General features: G+C 43.6%; 1 protein-coding gene across 1 annotated transcript in view; it reads left to right on the top strand.

The window, feature by feature from the left end:
* Positions 1 to 266: 266 nt before the first annotated feature.
* LOC144774098 (extracellular calcium-sensing receptor-like) overlaps positions 267 to 16,798 on the top strand; it is a 106,844-nt gene continuing 90,312 nt past the window's right edge. The window contains exons 1-2 of the mRNA XM_078659124.1: positions 267 to 551; positions 15,027 to 15,869. Of these exons, the coding sequence (XP_078515250.1) occupies positions 294 to 551; positions 15,027 to 15,869 (1,101 nt within the window). The 5' untranslated portion in view covers positions 267 to 293. The remainder of the gene's footprint in view (positions 552 to 15,026; positions 15,870 to 16,798) is intronic.

Below are 16,798 nucleotides of genomic sequence, written 5' to 3'. Positions count from 1 at the left end.
TACGTAAGGCATGTGTGGCATTTGTTGAATGAATACAGATTGCTTCTGTATACGTCATAACTTTAAATGAAGGAAAGGAGGCAAGATCCATGTGTACGTAATGTTCTTGTGCCATTGATTCATTTGTATCCTCTACATAACAACCATTGACTGATGTTAATGTTGTCACTCATTCTACTCAGTTGTACAATGAAAAATAATGTAATGTTAGTCACCATGCTGGCTTATATAAATATATCTATGCTTCATTTTACCATAGATTCTATATTCGTTATTACCGGGATGTGCTTGCTATGGTCTTTGCGATTGAAGAAATCAACCAAAGTTCAAGCTTATTACCAAATATCACTCTGGGTTTCCATATTTCTGATTCTTGCATTTCTGAGAACAGAGCAGTCAAAAGGACACTAGAGCTGCTCTCAGGGAAGAATGGGCCTGTCCCTGGGTACCGGTGCCCAAACCACCCTCCACTCGCCGGCATCGTTGGAGAAACATTCTCAACCTTGAGTGTCCCGATGGCCCGAATATTGGGAGTCCTTCACTACCCACAGGTAAGGCAGTAATACCTCCCTAATGCCAAGCACTTATTAGTGTCATCTATTTGTTATAAAACAACATCTAACCTTTCCAAATTTCAGGAATGAAGTTAAATTTCCAAAGTTTTTGCAATTCAAAAAAGTCTGACCTTTTTCCTTCAAATATTTTTAAAATGTTTCGATCGTCACATCATCCTCTTCTCCTTGAGGTAGGTTCATCTTAGGAGAGAGGTACCCTTTGGACTTTAATTCATGTTGCCTCATCTAGGGGCAGATGTATCAAGATTCCATTTTGCGATTCCTAAATAGCGATTTTTAAGGAATCGCTATTTAGAAATCGCAAAATGGAATGTATGTAAAAAATCTCTATTTTTTTGCGAACCCAGTAATCTTCCTTATGCAAATAAGGAATAATTTCCCATACATTCCTATGGGCCAGGAGGCCCATAGGAATGATTGTGAAGTAATTCTCAAATTGCGAATTCGCAATTTGCTAATCGCAATTTGAGAATTATTTCAAGGGTGCAGGGGTGTCTCAAAGACACCCTGCTGCACCCCTGAAATGTACATGTGTGTGCATATGGCGCACATACATGCCCTATGGGCATATGTGTGCATCACATGCCACCTTCAAAAATGCCAAATTGTGCATTTTTTAAAGACTTCGCAAATTACCATCAACTTCAAGTTGGTGGTAATTTGCGTTTTCTTAACCAAAAATCGCAATTCAAAAATGCTACATACTAGCATTTAAGGAATCGCAAAATTGCGATTCCTTAAATGCTATGGAAAAATAAGGAATCGCAAATTTTTGCTATTTCTTATTTTGCGAATTTTTGATGCATGCCAAAACATGCAAATAGACCGTTTGCGATTCGCAAAGGCCAAAATTCTGTGAATTTCGGCCTTTGCGAGTCGCAAAAGGCTTGATACATCTGCCCCCTATTTCCTTACCAGTCTTCTACTGAATTTACATTTACTAGAGTCAGATGGTTCTGGTTGAGGCAGGATTTGTTGTTATGATGACATCAGATCCAGGAGAGTATAATAGGCTCCACTGCACAGGTATCTGGTGGTCCTTGTTTGCTGGGTACTACTTTCCACTTTTCTGGTATATAGCCCAAGTATTCAGTTTTTTGGATGACTAATGTTATGATTCAAGGTTTGCACTGGTGTTGTTGAAAACTGTGCAACATGGGGTCCATGGTGCCATTTGAGAGAGGCCCACTCTTACTGAAATGGGTAACATTGCCAACTAGTTGGAATAAGGCTACTACTAAATTAATTTGACTGAACGGTCTGCTGCGGTTTCCACAGCTAAGGAGCAAGGATACCCTCACTATAAAATGCCTTTTGGATCTTGGTGAACAGCCGAGGTATACCCAAGCTTCTTGGTACACCAGAGTTATGGGTCTATCTCTTCTCCTGTTTAATGTGCACCGCTGTTCATCCAAGATGAGGTATTTACAGGACTGGACAGGCCTTTCATGCCACCAGCCATTTCTCTGGTGGTTTGGCAACCTCACAAAACTGGTTTGACATTACAAGGTCACTCCTGGTCCCTCTGTAAGTTTCCCCAGCTCTCCCAGGTTAATTGAAGTAGGTACTGGGAGATTTCAAGATACTGAGATAAGGAGGGAGAGATTGAGGGGAAAGATAGGACAAAAGGAATAAGAGAGGGAGAAGATAAAGGTGAGAAGGAGAGAAACTGCATGGATGAAATGAAAGAGATTGCACAAGGAGAAAAAAGGGCTGGTTTGAAAAAAATTTCAGGGCTGGTTTCCGTTCCCCAGCTCGGGCATGAGTATTTGGTACTATGTGCAGCTGCATGGGACTGCTACAGGTCACAAGGGGGTAAAGTTAAACTTAGCCAACGTAGGTTTGATTTAGAGTTTGGAAGATGGGTTACTCCATCACAAGTTTGACGGATATACCGTCCACCTTATTACATGTCAATCAATCAATCAGACATTTAGAAAGTACGGCAAATCACCCGTGATGGTCTTGAGGCACTGAAGATATTGGCTGTTGCATGGTAGTTAGTTCATTTGAACATACAGGTCTTGAGTTCTTTCCTGAATTGCTGGAGTGGCGGTGCTGTCCTAAGCAAAGGGGAGGTTGTTACATACCTTGGCCGCCAGTTGTGCAAAGCCTTGTAAGCATGGGTCAGTATCTTCTACTGACATCACTTCTGGATTGGGGGCCAGTGTAGTTTCTTGAGGTGGGTTCTTCTGGGGAGTTGAGGATTATTCTTCCTGTTAAGTTTTGTATTGTTTGTACTTTCTTCTAGAGGTGAGCAATGATTCCTATGTAGAGTGTGTTTCCGTAGTCCAGTCTGCTGGTGATGAGGTCCTGCGTGATAGTCTTTTTAGTGTTGACTGGAAGCTATCTGAAAATCTTGTGGAACAAGCGAAGTATGTGGCAGCAGGCAGACAGGATTGCATTGCTGGTGTGGTCTGTTAGGGTGGGGTGTGGGCAGGGTTCCGAGAACCATGAGGCATCCTTCCATGGCGAGGTGTTGTTCCCAAAGATGAGGACTTCCATCTTTTCCATGTTGTGTCTGAGATAGTTTTCCTTCATCCAGTCCACGCTGTTCATCATCGATCTGGGGAAGTTGGCTTTGGTGGTGGAGGGGTCTTTGGACAGTGACAGTATGAGCTGGGTGTTGTTGGCATAGAAGATCGTTTGAGTCCATGTGATCTGATGTTGTCAGCCAGGGGGGACATGTAGGTGTTGAAGATGGTGGGATGATCCTTGGTGGATTATGCCGATGTTCTTCTTTGGCACTGAGGTGAATGTTGGAAGATGGATCGTCTGGGTTCTACCAGTAAGGTATGAAGTGATCTATTTGGAAGCTTCTCGCTGGATCCCAATGTGGTGCAGTTTGCCAATAAGGATATGATGGCAGACTGTGTCAAATGCATCCAACAGGTCCAGGAGGAAGAGGGCAGCCATTTCTCTGTGGTCCATGATGGTTCTGATGTCGTTGGTGGCTGCAATCAGGGCTGTCTCTGTGCTGTGGTTAGCTTGACATCCATACTTGGAGAGATCTAGGAGGTTGTGGTTTTCTAGGAGATGGGTTGTTACCTGGTTGATCACTTTCTAGAGGACCCTTGGAGGATAGGGGAGCAGAGAGATGGGCTGGTGTATCCATGGTTCGGCTGGGACGGCTGATGATTTTTTCAGGTGAGATTTCACTTCAGCGTGTTTTAAGACCTCAGGCAAGGTGGCTCAGATGATTGAGGTAATCAGAAGTTTCCTGAGCTCGTCATCAATTGTCTTGCTTCTGAGGTTGAAGACTTAGAGGTGTCCGGGGTCCGTGGGTGCTACAGACTGCACTGAGTTCATGATAGAGATAGTGTTTTGCGTGGTGAGGAAGTTTCATAAATGACCAACGTCTTGTTGTAGAAGAAGACAGCACAGTTGTTGCACAGTTCCTGGGAGGGTGTAATGTCTTTTTCAGTGGCTAGGGGATTGGAGAACTCCTTCATGATGGTATGAAAGTGCATTATATCCCATCACACTTGTAATAAGGTACAAAGGATATTTGTCACGTTTGTGAGTAACTCATCTGCAAAACTTTACATGGACTTGTAGAGTTTCTATTGCTGGATGCTTCTCTCTTAATTGGACTAATCCTGTGTTTAGTAACATTTTACAGTTTAATTGGTGTGGAATGAAGGTTTTAGATCTCAATCACTCCCTTCAGAAAAGGAGCTGCAATTTAGTGGGTTTTCAACACATTTTGTAGCCAGGCAACCTGTATTTTGACCCCTAATGTTTGATTTCTGGAATGGTATAGCACCAAGCAGGTAAACTATTTGTCTTGTGCCTCTGTTCATATGTTTTCCAATATAGGAAATGGTTTTATCTGCCTCTCCAAGGACTAACACCAGGGGTGAGTCCCAATTCATGAGAGCTCCTTCCATTGCACTTCATTTTTTCATAGTGCTCGTTGGTTGTGATAGTGTGCAAAGCAAACCTTTTGCTTAAGGGCTGCAAGTGTGCCAGGATTGTTGCTTAGTATTGTAACTGGTGGTCTTGAATAAATGCCCCTCTGAATTACTTATCTAAAGTGTCAGGAATACACTGCCATGAGAATAGCATTCACTGTAAAATAATTCTGTGACATCTCTTTGTGGACATACTCTTGGCTACCAAATCATACTTATGGAGCTTTTCATGGTGATTGTTGACCAGATTATAGATGAAACAGTATTGGGTTAAAGCAAAGGTACCCTTGAAGGGTTAATTCCCTGTGTAATTTAAATGCTGTTATTTTATTGTTGTGGTTACTCACCAGAGAACTGTGGTTGAACAGCCTCAGAATATTCCATCAGTCTGCTTTCATGAATAGTTCTGCAAGCAGTGGATATGCAAGGAAGTGTGGCATTTTGGAGGGGTGAGGAGTTTTAGTCTTCCTTATGTGACAATCAGGTGACAATTTTCGACATAGAGTGGCACCATGTTTTCTTTATTCCAGGATTTTCTGAAGAGAATTGTCATCTATTGACATCAAGGACCCTGAGCCTTAGGGCCGGATAGTGCCTACTCTTGTGGTGCATTATCTTCCTCAGTTGATCTAATTGTGAGTGAGGAGAAAGCAGGGTTTTTGTTATTGATCGAGGTCAATGATAGTCATCTAGACTTCTCTGGTTTAGTCTTTTTTGCTGCGGTATACAGTAGTTTGGTGAGCTGAAAGGTAGATGCTCCCTTCAATCTACTAGTTCGGGGAAAGCCTTACCAATTTAATAGACTGCAAAGAGCAATGGCTGACATAAAGAAGGGAATGGGGTTATAGTTCTTGAGTGTGGTCAGCAGTCTTTAGTATTCCTGTCCTCACTTCACCATCACTAATAAAAAAAAATAAAAAAAGAGTTAGCATAAAACCAGAACCTGGGCGCACAGACTTTGTACCACCTTACTTCCATAGTGTATCTCAGAGAAATGTGCAGCAATTATGCGTTTCAACATACCCCAGTTTCAACAGAGGGTTTGATGTAGAATTTGGTGGATGGGTTACTTCTTCAAAATGTGACAGGTATCCTGTCCACCATATTCCAGGTGTCTTAGGATACATTGCACTTTCAATAAGTTGAATAAGATATCCATCATGTTGTGACAGAGTAACCCAGTCATCCAAACTCTAAATCAGGCCTAGAGTTTCCAAAGGGCAATTCACTGTGCCAAGTGCAGTTTTAGGGATGGTAAACACCAGGAAAAATGTAATTCTCTCATAGTTAAATATAGCAGAAAATATTGGCCTAAAGTACCATTGTAGTTCAAAATGTTAAGTATTTTTTTTCAAACGGACCCAGAATATTGAATGCACTTGAATTGGTGTTTCCTAGTAAGTAAGTATACTTAAGACCTAGTGTTCCATAGGAAAAACATTTTTGACTTGGCTATAACCGTGGCGGTGGTTGAACAATCTTCATGAAGTTTTCCCGAAAAAGTGTCAAGGTGGGTTCTGTTGTTATGATACGTTTGGGGGTGATCCATGCAGTGGGGACTAAGAATTTGGGGTGTGAAATAAGGTTGTGTTTGTAATGTTAATTCCCATAGGAACCTTTGGCCATACCTACAGCCCTGAATGATCTTACACCAAATTTCTCATGGCATGAATCAGAAATCCATGCGCCAACAGGAGTGCACTGATTGGCTAGATGAAACCTGAACAGAAAGTTGTGGCTGCCATTTTATCTATCTGGAATAGTTGCTGGGGCTGAAAATTTTAGAAAAATCTAACATAAGGGCTCAGAGAAGAGGTACTATGACCTCATGTTTGAAAAATGGGTGTGTTAGTGACCCAAGCTATGTTAAAAAAATTGATTTTTTTAATTGTGCTCGATATTTGCAGTACCGTGTACCATCACAGGGACATGGCGAAAATATACAAAATATATCAATGAATCATTCATGTTATAGAGATTTTTGATAAATATTTTTATAGAGTTATTTATATAGTGAAGTATCTACTGTGAAGTTTAGAATTAGTTATATAGCAAAAATATTCTTAATGTGGTGGTGGCTATCAAATTCCTGCTTATGCTATCTTTTTTCGTGACGTAACTGTGGGGATCATGATTTCCAACATCATCGCGATCTTCGACCTCACTGCAAAAAGAGAACATAGATTTTGTAGTGAAGACAGGGTTCTGCTTGCACACATTGCTATGTTAGCATAAGCGTATTAGAGGTTTAAACTGCATTTTGCTACTTTGCAGCTTTTGCACAGGACACTACATGTAACTGTTTTTGTAAGTTTTTGTAAGTTATACTGCTTGACGTTCTTCGCATGAGAACGGTCCGTATTTCACATCCCTAGACTTACACCGTGACCTTAGTCTGTACACGGCGTGCAGAAGCCTTCAAGGTCGTAATAGCAATGTATGCTGTTATTCAGGTTGATCGACCCACGCTCTAGACACAACATGCACACAGCTGCAACCAACTGAAATTCAGGTGCCTTTAATATCGCACTGCATGCATGATTTGAACACTTGGAGAAAAAACCTTTCCAGAGACAGAGAGCTTTGCTGATCCTGAGATGTGATTCACCTCTGCTGATCTTGAAGGTATGGGGTTCCCCATTCAATCCTAGTTCTTAGCAGGGGAGGGTGGTTCACAAGCTGCTATATGACCTGTTTCCACTATCATTATACCATGATTTCTCCCATTGTGTTTTATGGAATTGTAGCAATGCTGATTGTTTTATTTCTAATCACATGCCTGCTTATGTTAGCCAAAATACTGCATCTTAGAGCACGTCGTTAAAAATAAACATTTTAAACTTTTCCGTGTCTCTGATTACTCACGTTGTGGACTGGTATGAGAATAAAAACGAAAGAGTGTTCTTGATTCCCACCATTCCTGAGAGTACCCTAAGTCGCATGTTCTGGGTTGTCTAATCATTGGTAGCTTCGCTGTAGGATGGAGAGCTAACGAGACACTGATGCTAGTCGGATAGGGGTTCTGGTTACTGAGTTTTTTGGTGCACCACAATTTACTGAAGTCCTGGTTTCCTGGACATAGTTCTGTGCATGAGCAGAATCCCCGCAACATGGCACACCTAACGTTTGGTCTTATATTTGAGGCGCTCGATTAGTGCTTATATCTGTCCACAATACCCTCACTACTGTTTTCGGATAACAGGAGTGACAGATTAACCTACCTATACGAATGCGTCATAAGTTCATTCAAGCTTGATATTTATAAAAAGGTTCAGATTTGAATTACTACCCTTTTGTGCTACAAATCATATAGATTGTTTTTTCTTTACTGTGTCCTTGTGGGTGATAGTGATATTGCTCTACATAGACGCGTGCCGCTCTGGAATCATTTGACGCAGTATGGGGTAACAGCTGATGGTATGGCGGTGCTCTTTGTGGTTAGTGTGGATGCAGCATACCCATTTGAGCTTTTCTACTCTTGGTTTACGTTCCCTGCTGCGAATGCGGATGATGGTACATTCCATAAGTACACTCACTCAGTGGTGCCTGCGGCCAATGCACCATATAGGACCCAGGAGATTCCAATTTCTGCTTTGCAGCATCAAGTTCGGTTCCATGGTGCCCTTCCCCACACAGTATCTGCAGTTCGGTTAGGTCCCTTGTCCTTTACCGGGGCCACTTAGCCAGTCTTGGCCGGGTTTACACCGCATCCACGTCATTAAACAGTCACTATAGCTGAGTTACGCTTACTCTATGCCTTCATAGTCGGGGTACATAGGACATTAGTGTAATATGTTTCCCACAACATCCAGGTGGGGGCACCCGGAGCTGCGGCGCAACCAGTTGGACCAGCCGGGGTAAAAATTTGTCCCATCATGGTTAATTCAGTAATGGGCAAGTGCCCCCAGGATAAGGACCGGATGACTTTTTGGCTTGTCGAGAAATTTGACCAACTTGAAGCAGTATTTCCTAATACGACTCCTGTGGAGAAACACAGGATTCTAACCATTAGTTTGCAGAAAACCTTGGTGCCTGAGGCGAAACATGGGGTAAAGTATTTGCGGCAGTCTATGCAAAGTGCTTCGGCACACCGTCTACGACTGTCCTGCCCTCTGTGATCAAACGTGTTCAGGATCAACACTGTCCAGGGGAGGGTGTCGAGTTGGGGATGAGGCTTGTAGTTGTGTTTGACGTAGTTTCCGATCTCATCCTTGCTAATGTCAAGGGAGGTTTGGTTAATTTCCAGGTGTCTAATGCTTTGCGAGATGTCCCAGAAGCCGATAAACCCCGGCAGTTGCCAAAAATTATTACCGAGGCTTACAAGACCATTGGCCGCAATAGATTGGGTGTTAAGCTTTTTGCTAAAACAGCAGCTCAACCGCAAATTCAGACAGCTAAGTCTAATAAAGACGACCGTCCAAATTTTCCAAAACAAAATTGGAAAAATAAAAAACAGGGGAAGCAGCAAAAGAAAAAAGGGTCACGCCCTGCATCACCAATACCTGTGTCTGCTGAGCGCACATATGATTTGCGCGACCGCGCGAGAATGAAGTCTCCTGATAGATTTCTGTACTTACATTCCTGATTATGCACAGCGTATCAAGCCACTATATGCCTTGATACAACCTACTTTTACCAAATCTTGCTGGCTGCCAGAAAATTCAGCTATACTGCAATATTTGCAGTCTGATCTTCTTGAATCTAAATACTTACTGACGCATGACAACCACACAAACCTGGTAAAAAGAATTGTGCCAGGCGCAGTCAATCAATCAATCAATCAGAACATTTGTAAAGCACACTACTTACCCGTAGAGATCTCAAGGCATTGGTGGGGGGGAGGGATGCTGCTACTGCTCGAATAGCCAGGTCTTGAATAGTCTACTGAAGGTTAGAAGGTCCTGGGTCTGTCATAGGAGGATGGGGAGGGTGTTCCAGGTCTTGGCAGCGAGGTGGGAGAACGATCTGTTGCCGGAGGTCACTCATCAGATGCGGGGGAAGGAGGCGAGGGTGAGGTCAGTGTAGCGGAGCTGGCATTTTGGGTTGTTGACGGTGAGTGGTCTGCTGAAGTATGCTGGTCCGGTGTTGTATAGTGCCTTGTGTGCGTGGGTGAGAATTTTTGAAGGTGATCCTCTTGCTGACGGGGAGCCAGTGTAGGTTTCTCAGGTGGGGTGTGATGTGGCTGCGGGGAGGGATGTCGAGGATCAGGTGTGCAGAGGCATTCTGAATACGTTGTAGTCGTTTCAGGAGTTTGGCCGAGGCTTCTACATAGAGGGCGTTTCCGTAGTCCCGCCTGCTGCTGACTAGAGCCTGGGTGACCGTTCTTCTAGTTTCGGTGGGGATCCTCCTGTAGATCTTGCGGAGCCTGCGGAGGGTGTTGAAGCAGGAGGATGAGACAGCATTGACCTGTTTTGTCATGGAGAGAGAAAAGTCGAGGATGAACCCCATGTTGCGTGTGTGGTCAGTGGGTGTTGGTGCTTCTCCCAGTGTGGTCGGCCACCAGGAGTCGTCCCAGGCCGAGGGGGTGGAACCGAGGATGAGGACTTCTGTCTTGTCTGAGTTTAGCTTCAGACGGCTGTACTTTATCCACTTGCCGACTGCTTTCATTCCTTCGTGGAGGTTGGTTTTGGCGGTGAGGGGGTCCTTAGTGAGGGAGAGGATCAGCTGGGTGTCGTCGGCATAGGAGATGATTTTGAGGTCATGCAGTCAGGCGACGTAGATGTTGAACAGTGTCGGGCTGAGGGATGAGCCCTGGGGAATGCCTCAGATGATCTCAGTGGCTTCGGTGCGGAAAGGTGGAGGCGGAAGCTCTGGGTTCTGCCGAAGAGGAAGGAGGTGTCCCAGTCCAGAGCCTTGTCCCGGATCCCAGCGTCGTGGAGGCGCGTGCGTAAGGTGCGGTGGCAGACAGTGTCAAAGGCGGCTGTTAGGTCCAGGAGGATGAGGGTCGCGGTTTTGTCATTGTCCAGCAGGGCCCTGATGTCATCAGTCACAGCGATGAGGGCAGTTTCGGTGCTGTGGTTGCTGTGGAACCCGGACTGGGTGAGGTCCAGGGTGCTGTTTTTCTCGAGGTAGCGGGTCAGTTGTCTGTTGATGGTCTTTTCGATGACCTTCGCCGGGAACAGGAGCAGGGAGATGGGTCGGAAGTTCTTGAGGTCCTTAGGGTCAGCTTTGGGTTTTTTGAATAAGGCTTTGATATAGGCGTGCTTCCAGCTCTCCGGGAAGGTTGCTGTCTCGAAGGAGATGTTGATGGTTTTCCGGAGATGGGGTGCGATGGTGGTGCTGGCTATGTTGAAGGTGTTGTGTGGGCATGGGTCTGACGGAGACCCGGATTGGATGGTGTTCATGATTTTGATGGTTTCGTCGTCCCCTATGTTGGTCCAGGAGAGCAGGGGATCGGTGAGTATGGTGGCTGTGGGGGCGGATGCCTCTGTGGCTGACGGGGTGGTCATGACGTTGAAGCTGTTGTGGATGTCTGCGATCTTGCGATGGAAGAAGGAGGTGAGGGACTCACACAGGTCTTGTGAGGGTGGGATGTTGTTGGTGTTGGAGCTGGGGTTGGAGTCTTTGAAGGAGGCCCTTTTGGCAGATCTGATGAGGTGATGATGTCTGCTGGTGGCGATCTTGTGGGCTGATTAGTTGTCTGGTGTCAGTTCATGGTGCCATTTCTTCTCTAGTTTTTTGCAAGTTTGCTTGGAGGCCTGGGTTTCACTTACTTAACATTTAATGAAGGAGAAACAGTCCCTATTGCTTACAAGTCACAATTGTACACTTCGGCTGAAATGCAATTTTCTACTGCCGAAAAAGGTTTGACTGCAGTGCAGATGGCGATTCTAAAAGAGAGAGCACTGTCATAGGGGAAACACATCCTGCCCTTGAGGTGGTGATAAAAGCCAGTGTATCAAATTCTAAAGCTTTGCATCCACGTTGGATGCAATGGGCCACTTCCTTGATGTCTCCAAATGTCACATTTATCTTTGATTCCTCATTGCAAACTCAGGAATACTTACAGTATGAATGTGTTCATCCTGCTCCTTTGTCCTTGCGCTCGTTTGAGGATTACCATTGTATCATTTACACAGACGGTTCGGCGCACCCGGCAATGGTATCTAAGCATGCTTATCCAGCGGCCTGCGCAATAGTGGTGGGTACTATAGTGAATGGCAAATTCAAGTCCAATGTCGTGCACACACAGACACTGGGAGACTGTACTGCCCAGTTGGCAGAGCTATGTGCTCTGGTGCTTGCCCTGGAGTTTGCTTATCCGCGTGTGACTACTCTTTTTGTAAGTGACTCTTACTACTGTGTTCAGTCTTTCAATGACAATTTATTCTTTTGTTTCAACAATAAGAGAGAGAGGGAAATTCGGGACACTCTCAGTCCCCCAGATAAATCTATGTCAAACAACAAAAGAGTGTCACATGTAATAAGTGTATAAGCACAAATACAAAGGATAAGTGAATCTTAATAAATCACATTGGAATTTATAAGGAAGCCCTCACTCAATGGCACCCGCTCAGCACCTGGGATCACCCTCGGCCGGACCTCGCACGAGGTCCGGCCGAGGGTGATCCCAGGTGCTGAGCGGGTTCCAGGCGTTGCGGACGGTGTGCCATTGTCGCCTCCACCCCCTCCCGAGACCTATGGGGTGTGGATCTTTTATCTAACAAACTATACAGGTTCCTCTCAATTTTGAGGTAAATCCCACACCTTGTTGGTTTGTTTTTTGCACCTATTAATTTTTACACTATATTTTAACTTTCACGTCCTCTGGTAGGGTGGGCCTTAGCGCGCCCACACCGCCGGGGTACACTCCCCATGGTCCTGAAGAAAGCCAAGTAAACTACACATAACGGGCAGAAACATGTCGACCCCACTTTAGGTGGAAATACCCAAAACATTATTTGGCAATTTCCCACACATACTTTTAACCATGTCAGCTTGACCACTGAATAAAGTTTTTGCGTGGTACACTACCTTGACATTTTTAAACTCACATTTTTTCACATCACTGTCACGAAAAAACCAGCTCTGCAGTATTCTGTCGTTGTAGCACACCAGGGAGGCATTCGGCTTCTCCTGGTGGGCCCGATGATGAAGCATGTCACCACCCAGGGTGGTGAGTGAGGGCTTCCTTATAATTTATTCTTTTGGACGCAGAATTAATATCTTCATTCCAAAGGTAGCACAATTAAACACAAAATTATTTGGGTTTAAGTCACAGAATTAAAAGAGCGTCTGCCTCTCGTGAATGTAATTTATAATCGTAGGAGTACACGCTGTTGGTAATTGTTTTGCTGATGAAGCAGCAAAGACAGCAGTAGCAACATATGTAGTAGAGACAGTTACACGTTCCAAAAGTAAGATTGATGATGATATCTTGGCAGCCATTGCTGCAACAGAGAAGGGAAGTAATTACCCTAAGGGTTTCCCTTCTAAATACTCTTATCATTTAAGTCCTGATAAAGTTCCTTATGTGAGAATTAACGACGTTAGTGACAAATGGATTCCCAACGCGGACTGCAGGCTCTCCTTGATAACAGCCGCTCACGAGGGCATGGCTTCGGCTCATGCCGGCGTCTCAGCGACTGTATCTATCTTACATCAGCGTTACTGGCGGCACGGATTGTACAAACAGACTTGTGAATATGTCCTTAATTGTGACATTTGCCAGTAGATTAAAACTTCGACAAGCTGCGTGTCCACCACAAACACAGCTGCACATATCTATTAAACCACTTCGGCGTGTTTATCTAGATCACTGCGGTCCTTTCTCTTCTGATCCAAATTTGGGGCCATGTTAACACTTGTATGCTAAACATAACTAAGAATAGGTTTTTAAAAACCCTCATGAATCTTCCATGAAACACATCAAACCTTCTCCTGAATGTTGAGCTGGGCAATGAACCAGTAAGTCCGTGGTCCACTTTAAACACTACTGTATCAGGTGAACTAAGGAATAAATGATTCAAACTCTTCAGAGGCATTCTACAGTGGGAAAGGGTGATCTAAACCCCAAACAGGTGCTGCTGAAGCTGACTAGTCTGGTCAAAAATTGGTCAATTCCTGTGTCAATTAACAAGGGTCCCCCCAGATCATAAACAGCTTCTAAGCTGTAAAATTAGCAAAAAACCTTGAGGCATACTAGCTAGGATACATTAAAAGATCAGTGTCTCATGTTTATTTTCTCGGATAGTTCAAGAAATATGTAGATTATGTAGAGCCAAAAGGTGCCTGGGAAATGGTCACAAAATTCCGCACGAGGACTCAGCTGCTGTAGGACTTACCTATGTGTTAAATGCAACAAAAAAACAGCCCCTTAGGATATTGCAATTTTTGCCAAGATAATATGGGAACACATGTATATTTTATCATTTCCTCCCCACAGTTCACAAAACCACAAAAATCAATAGTGGCATAGAACACAGGCATAAGACATTATTATGAGATCTTTAAGGTGTGCAGAGTGGAAACATCAGGGCCCCTAGTGTATGCTATTCACAAATACTTGATCAATGCTCAGCACTTACGATTATAAATCATCAGCGCAGGTCATGGTGAGCACACTGGACACTAGCTCAGTGTAATTGAACCTTTATGCCTATTAGCTATGTAATTGAGTATGTGTTGGTTACTCCTCCTAAAACTGATTTTTTCAACGATAGATGAACCTGGTAACAAGTGAATATGTGTTCCTGCTTGAGTAGCAAGAAGTAAGTTGGTGTTCAACCTGGTACTTTGTATACCTATATTCAAATTGTATTGGGAATATCTTTAATGGCTTTTTAAACATTTGAAATAAACAAATGAAATCATAGGATCTAACTGTAGCAGTCAGCTGGAAAAACCAACAGAGAGCTATTAGTCTGGATAGTGTAAATGGAAATAGGTATTAAGCTACAGTCAAGTGCGTTAATGCATATCATGTTTGAAGAATTTGAACATGAACAACACAAAGTAAGATTGTTACAGTAATTTGAGAAAGAGAATGAATCTTGATATATGCTTACAACGATTACGTTTTTCTGACCTATTCTTTGTCATACAGCAATGAGGAATAGGATTGTAAGGTGCGGTCATGGCTGAGGGATATGGCTGGGAACAGAAGTGGTTATTGAGCAGAGCATAGTCACAAGAGGCATGGTTGGAGTTAGATACTGATCGGGCAGGGTTGGGCTCAGAGGCAAGACTTACATCACTTTGGAGTTGAAAAGGTGTGGGATTCTCACCAATTTGTGTGCTCAGCATGCTTACATCATCATTTTAAATGAGCAGGATTCCTCAAATGGGTTGACATTTTATTGGTGTGATTTTTGGATCATGACAGGAGAAAATTATTTTCTGAAAATATGTTGGTTTGATTTACCATGAATCAAATCAACAATTATATTATACTCTTTAGGATACTTGTGACAAGAAAAAAAGCAACATTTTTAGATTTGAGATGGTGACTGCTTGACTCATATAGATTATAAACTGAAGTATGAGCACAGATGTGTTTTCATAAGTCAAAGTCTAAAACAATTTCAATTTCTGCCAGATCAGCCATTCATCAGTGCTCTCCACCCTCAGCGACAAACGGCTCTTTCCATCTTTCTTCCGCACTGTGCCTGGAAACACCTTCCAGAACATAGCCTTGGCACGGCTGATGGGATATTTTAGCTGGACGTGGATGGGCATGATCATCTCTGACACTGAATCAGGTTTGAAAGGAGGGCAGGACATGAAAAGGCAGATTGAAGGGAATGGTGGATGCGTGGCTTTTATGGAGAAGATTCACCTCCTTCATTCTCAGGTGAAGGTCTTAAGACTGGTTCAGATGATAAAGAATCATTCAGCATCAGTGATCATCGTCCATAGTGAAGAGGTGAACATCAAGCTCTTTCTAGAAACCCTTCACCAGTTGAATGTTAGGGATAAAGTCTGGGTTTACTCTGCAAATTTTATTATGGCTTCTGGGCTCTTTGGAAAGCAGGTCTGGAGAATACTGAATGGATCTCTTGGGCTTGCACCTTACACTGGCAACATGCCAGGATTTGAAGAGTTTTTGCACCATCTCCACCCATCCACATCTCCAGATGATATTTTCATGAAACACTTCTGGGAGCAGGCATTCCACTGCAGATGGCCACAGACAAATGACACTCAAAGTTTCTCCAAAGAAGCACAGGGAGAAAATAGTGTGTTCTGTTCCAGGGATCAAAGGTTGGACAAGCAGGCCATGTCTCTATTTGAGCTAGATGATCTTAGCTATACCTACCATGCTTATGCAGCGGTGTATGCCCTTGCTCATTCTTTACATACCCTGATATCTTGCACACCTGGGCAAGGACCATTTGTGAACAGAACGTGTGCCAACATCAATGACATCCGATCATGGCAGGTAACAGAAAGCAAGATGTCATTTACTTATTAGGAAAGGGCCAAGTACATCAGTGAGAGATGTTTTAGGATTGATGTCTTACCTTGAACTGAATGTCATAAAAAAAATGTATATTTACTGAAGGAGTATGATGCACGTAATCAGGCAAGACATGTTTACTTTAATATGAATATTGTCATAGGAGACCAGACTAAAATCTGCAGTAGACACAAATGCACACTGATCAGACAAAAATGTCCTTTTGCATGTCTCAAGAGAGCATGCAGCCGTGCTTGAGTTTCCTATACAGTGAGTGTGTAGTTACTTTGAGTTTTGGCCTCAGACTACATGACACTTAGCTATGACAAAGATTGTGATCCAGAGCTGGGCTCTGTAGTCTGGAGGAGAACACCATGTCCACCTTTCCTCTAATGAGGTTGACTATCACCAGCTCTCCAGGTTGTATGTGGCTGACAGTGGCAACAGCAACAGAGCATAGTAGTAAGAGAGGTATTTTTACCTCTGCCTGCAGAGCAAGATATCCCTACTCACCTCTCTTTTCTAAAATGATCTGCAAGTCCCCTTGCTCCATTCATTTGTACGTTGATGTCACTTGAATGTTTACACAGACTGTATGTGGATAAGTTTGGAGACTGTGCTTTGAGTGACTGTAATCCATTTGTGATCTCCTGTGTGGAGTAGAATACACAACAGATGGAGAGGATGTGGCCTAATGGCTAGGACGGTCACCCTAAAATCTGGGAAACCGGGTTTGGGTCCTGGCAATGATGTACAACATCCTGTGATTCTGGGCAAATCACTTAATCTCCCTGTGCCTAACAAACATGAATGTCTCCTTGTATAACGCAACTCGTGCTCACGTAAGGTGCTCTGATACCCGATACATTTGGATCATGTTTGCGCTATATAAACACTGAAAATAAATAAAT

This window comes from Lissotriton helveticus, chromosome 8, assembly GCF_964261635.1.
Source record: "Lissotriton helveticus chromosome 8, aLisHel1.1, whole genome shotgun sequence".
NCBI lineage: Eukaryota > Metazoa > Chordata > Amphibia > Caudata > Salamandridae > Lissotriton > Lissotriton helveticus.
Note: the sequence above shows the minus strand (reverse complement) of the source record. Positions and strands in the feature narration are given on the sequence as shown.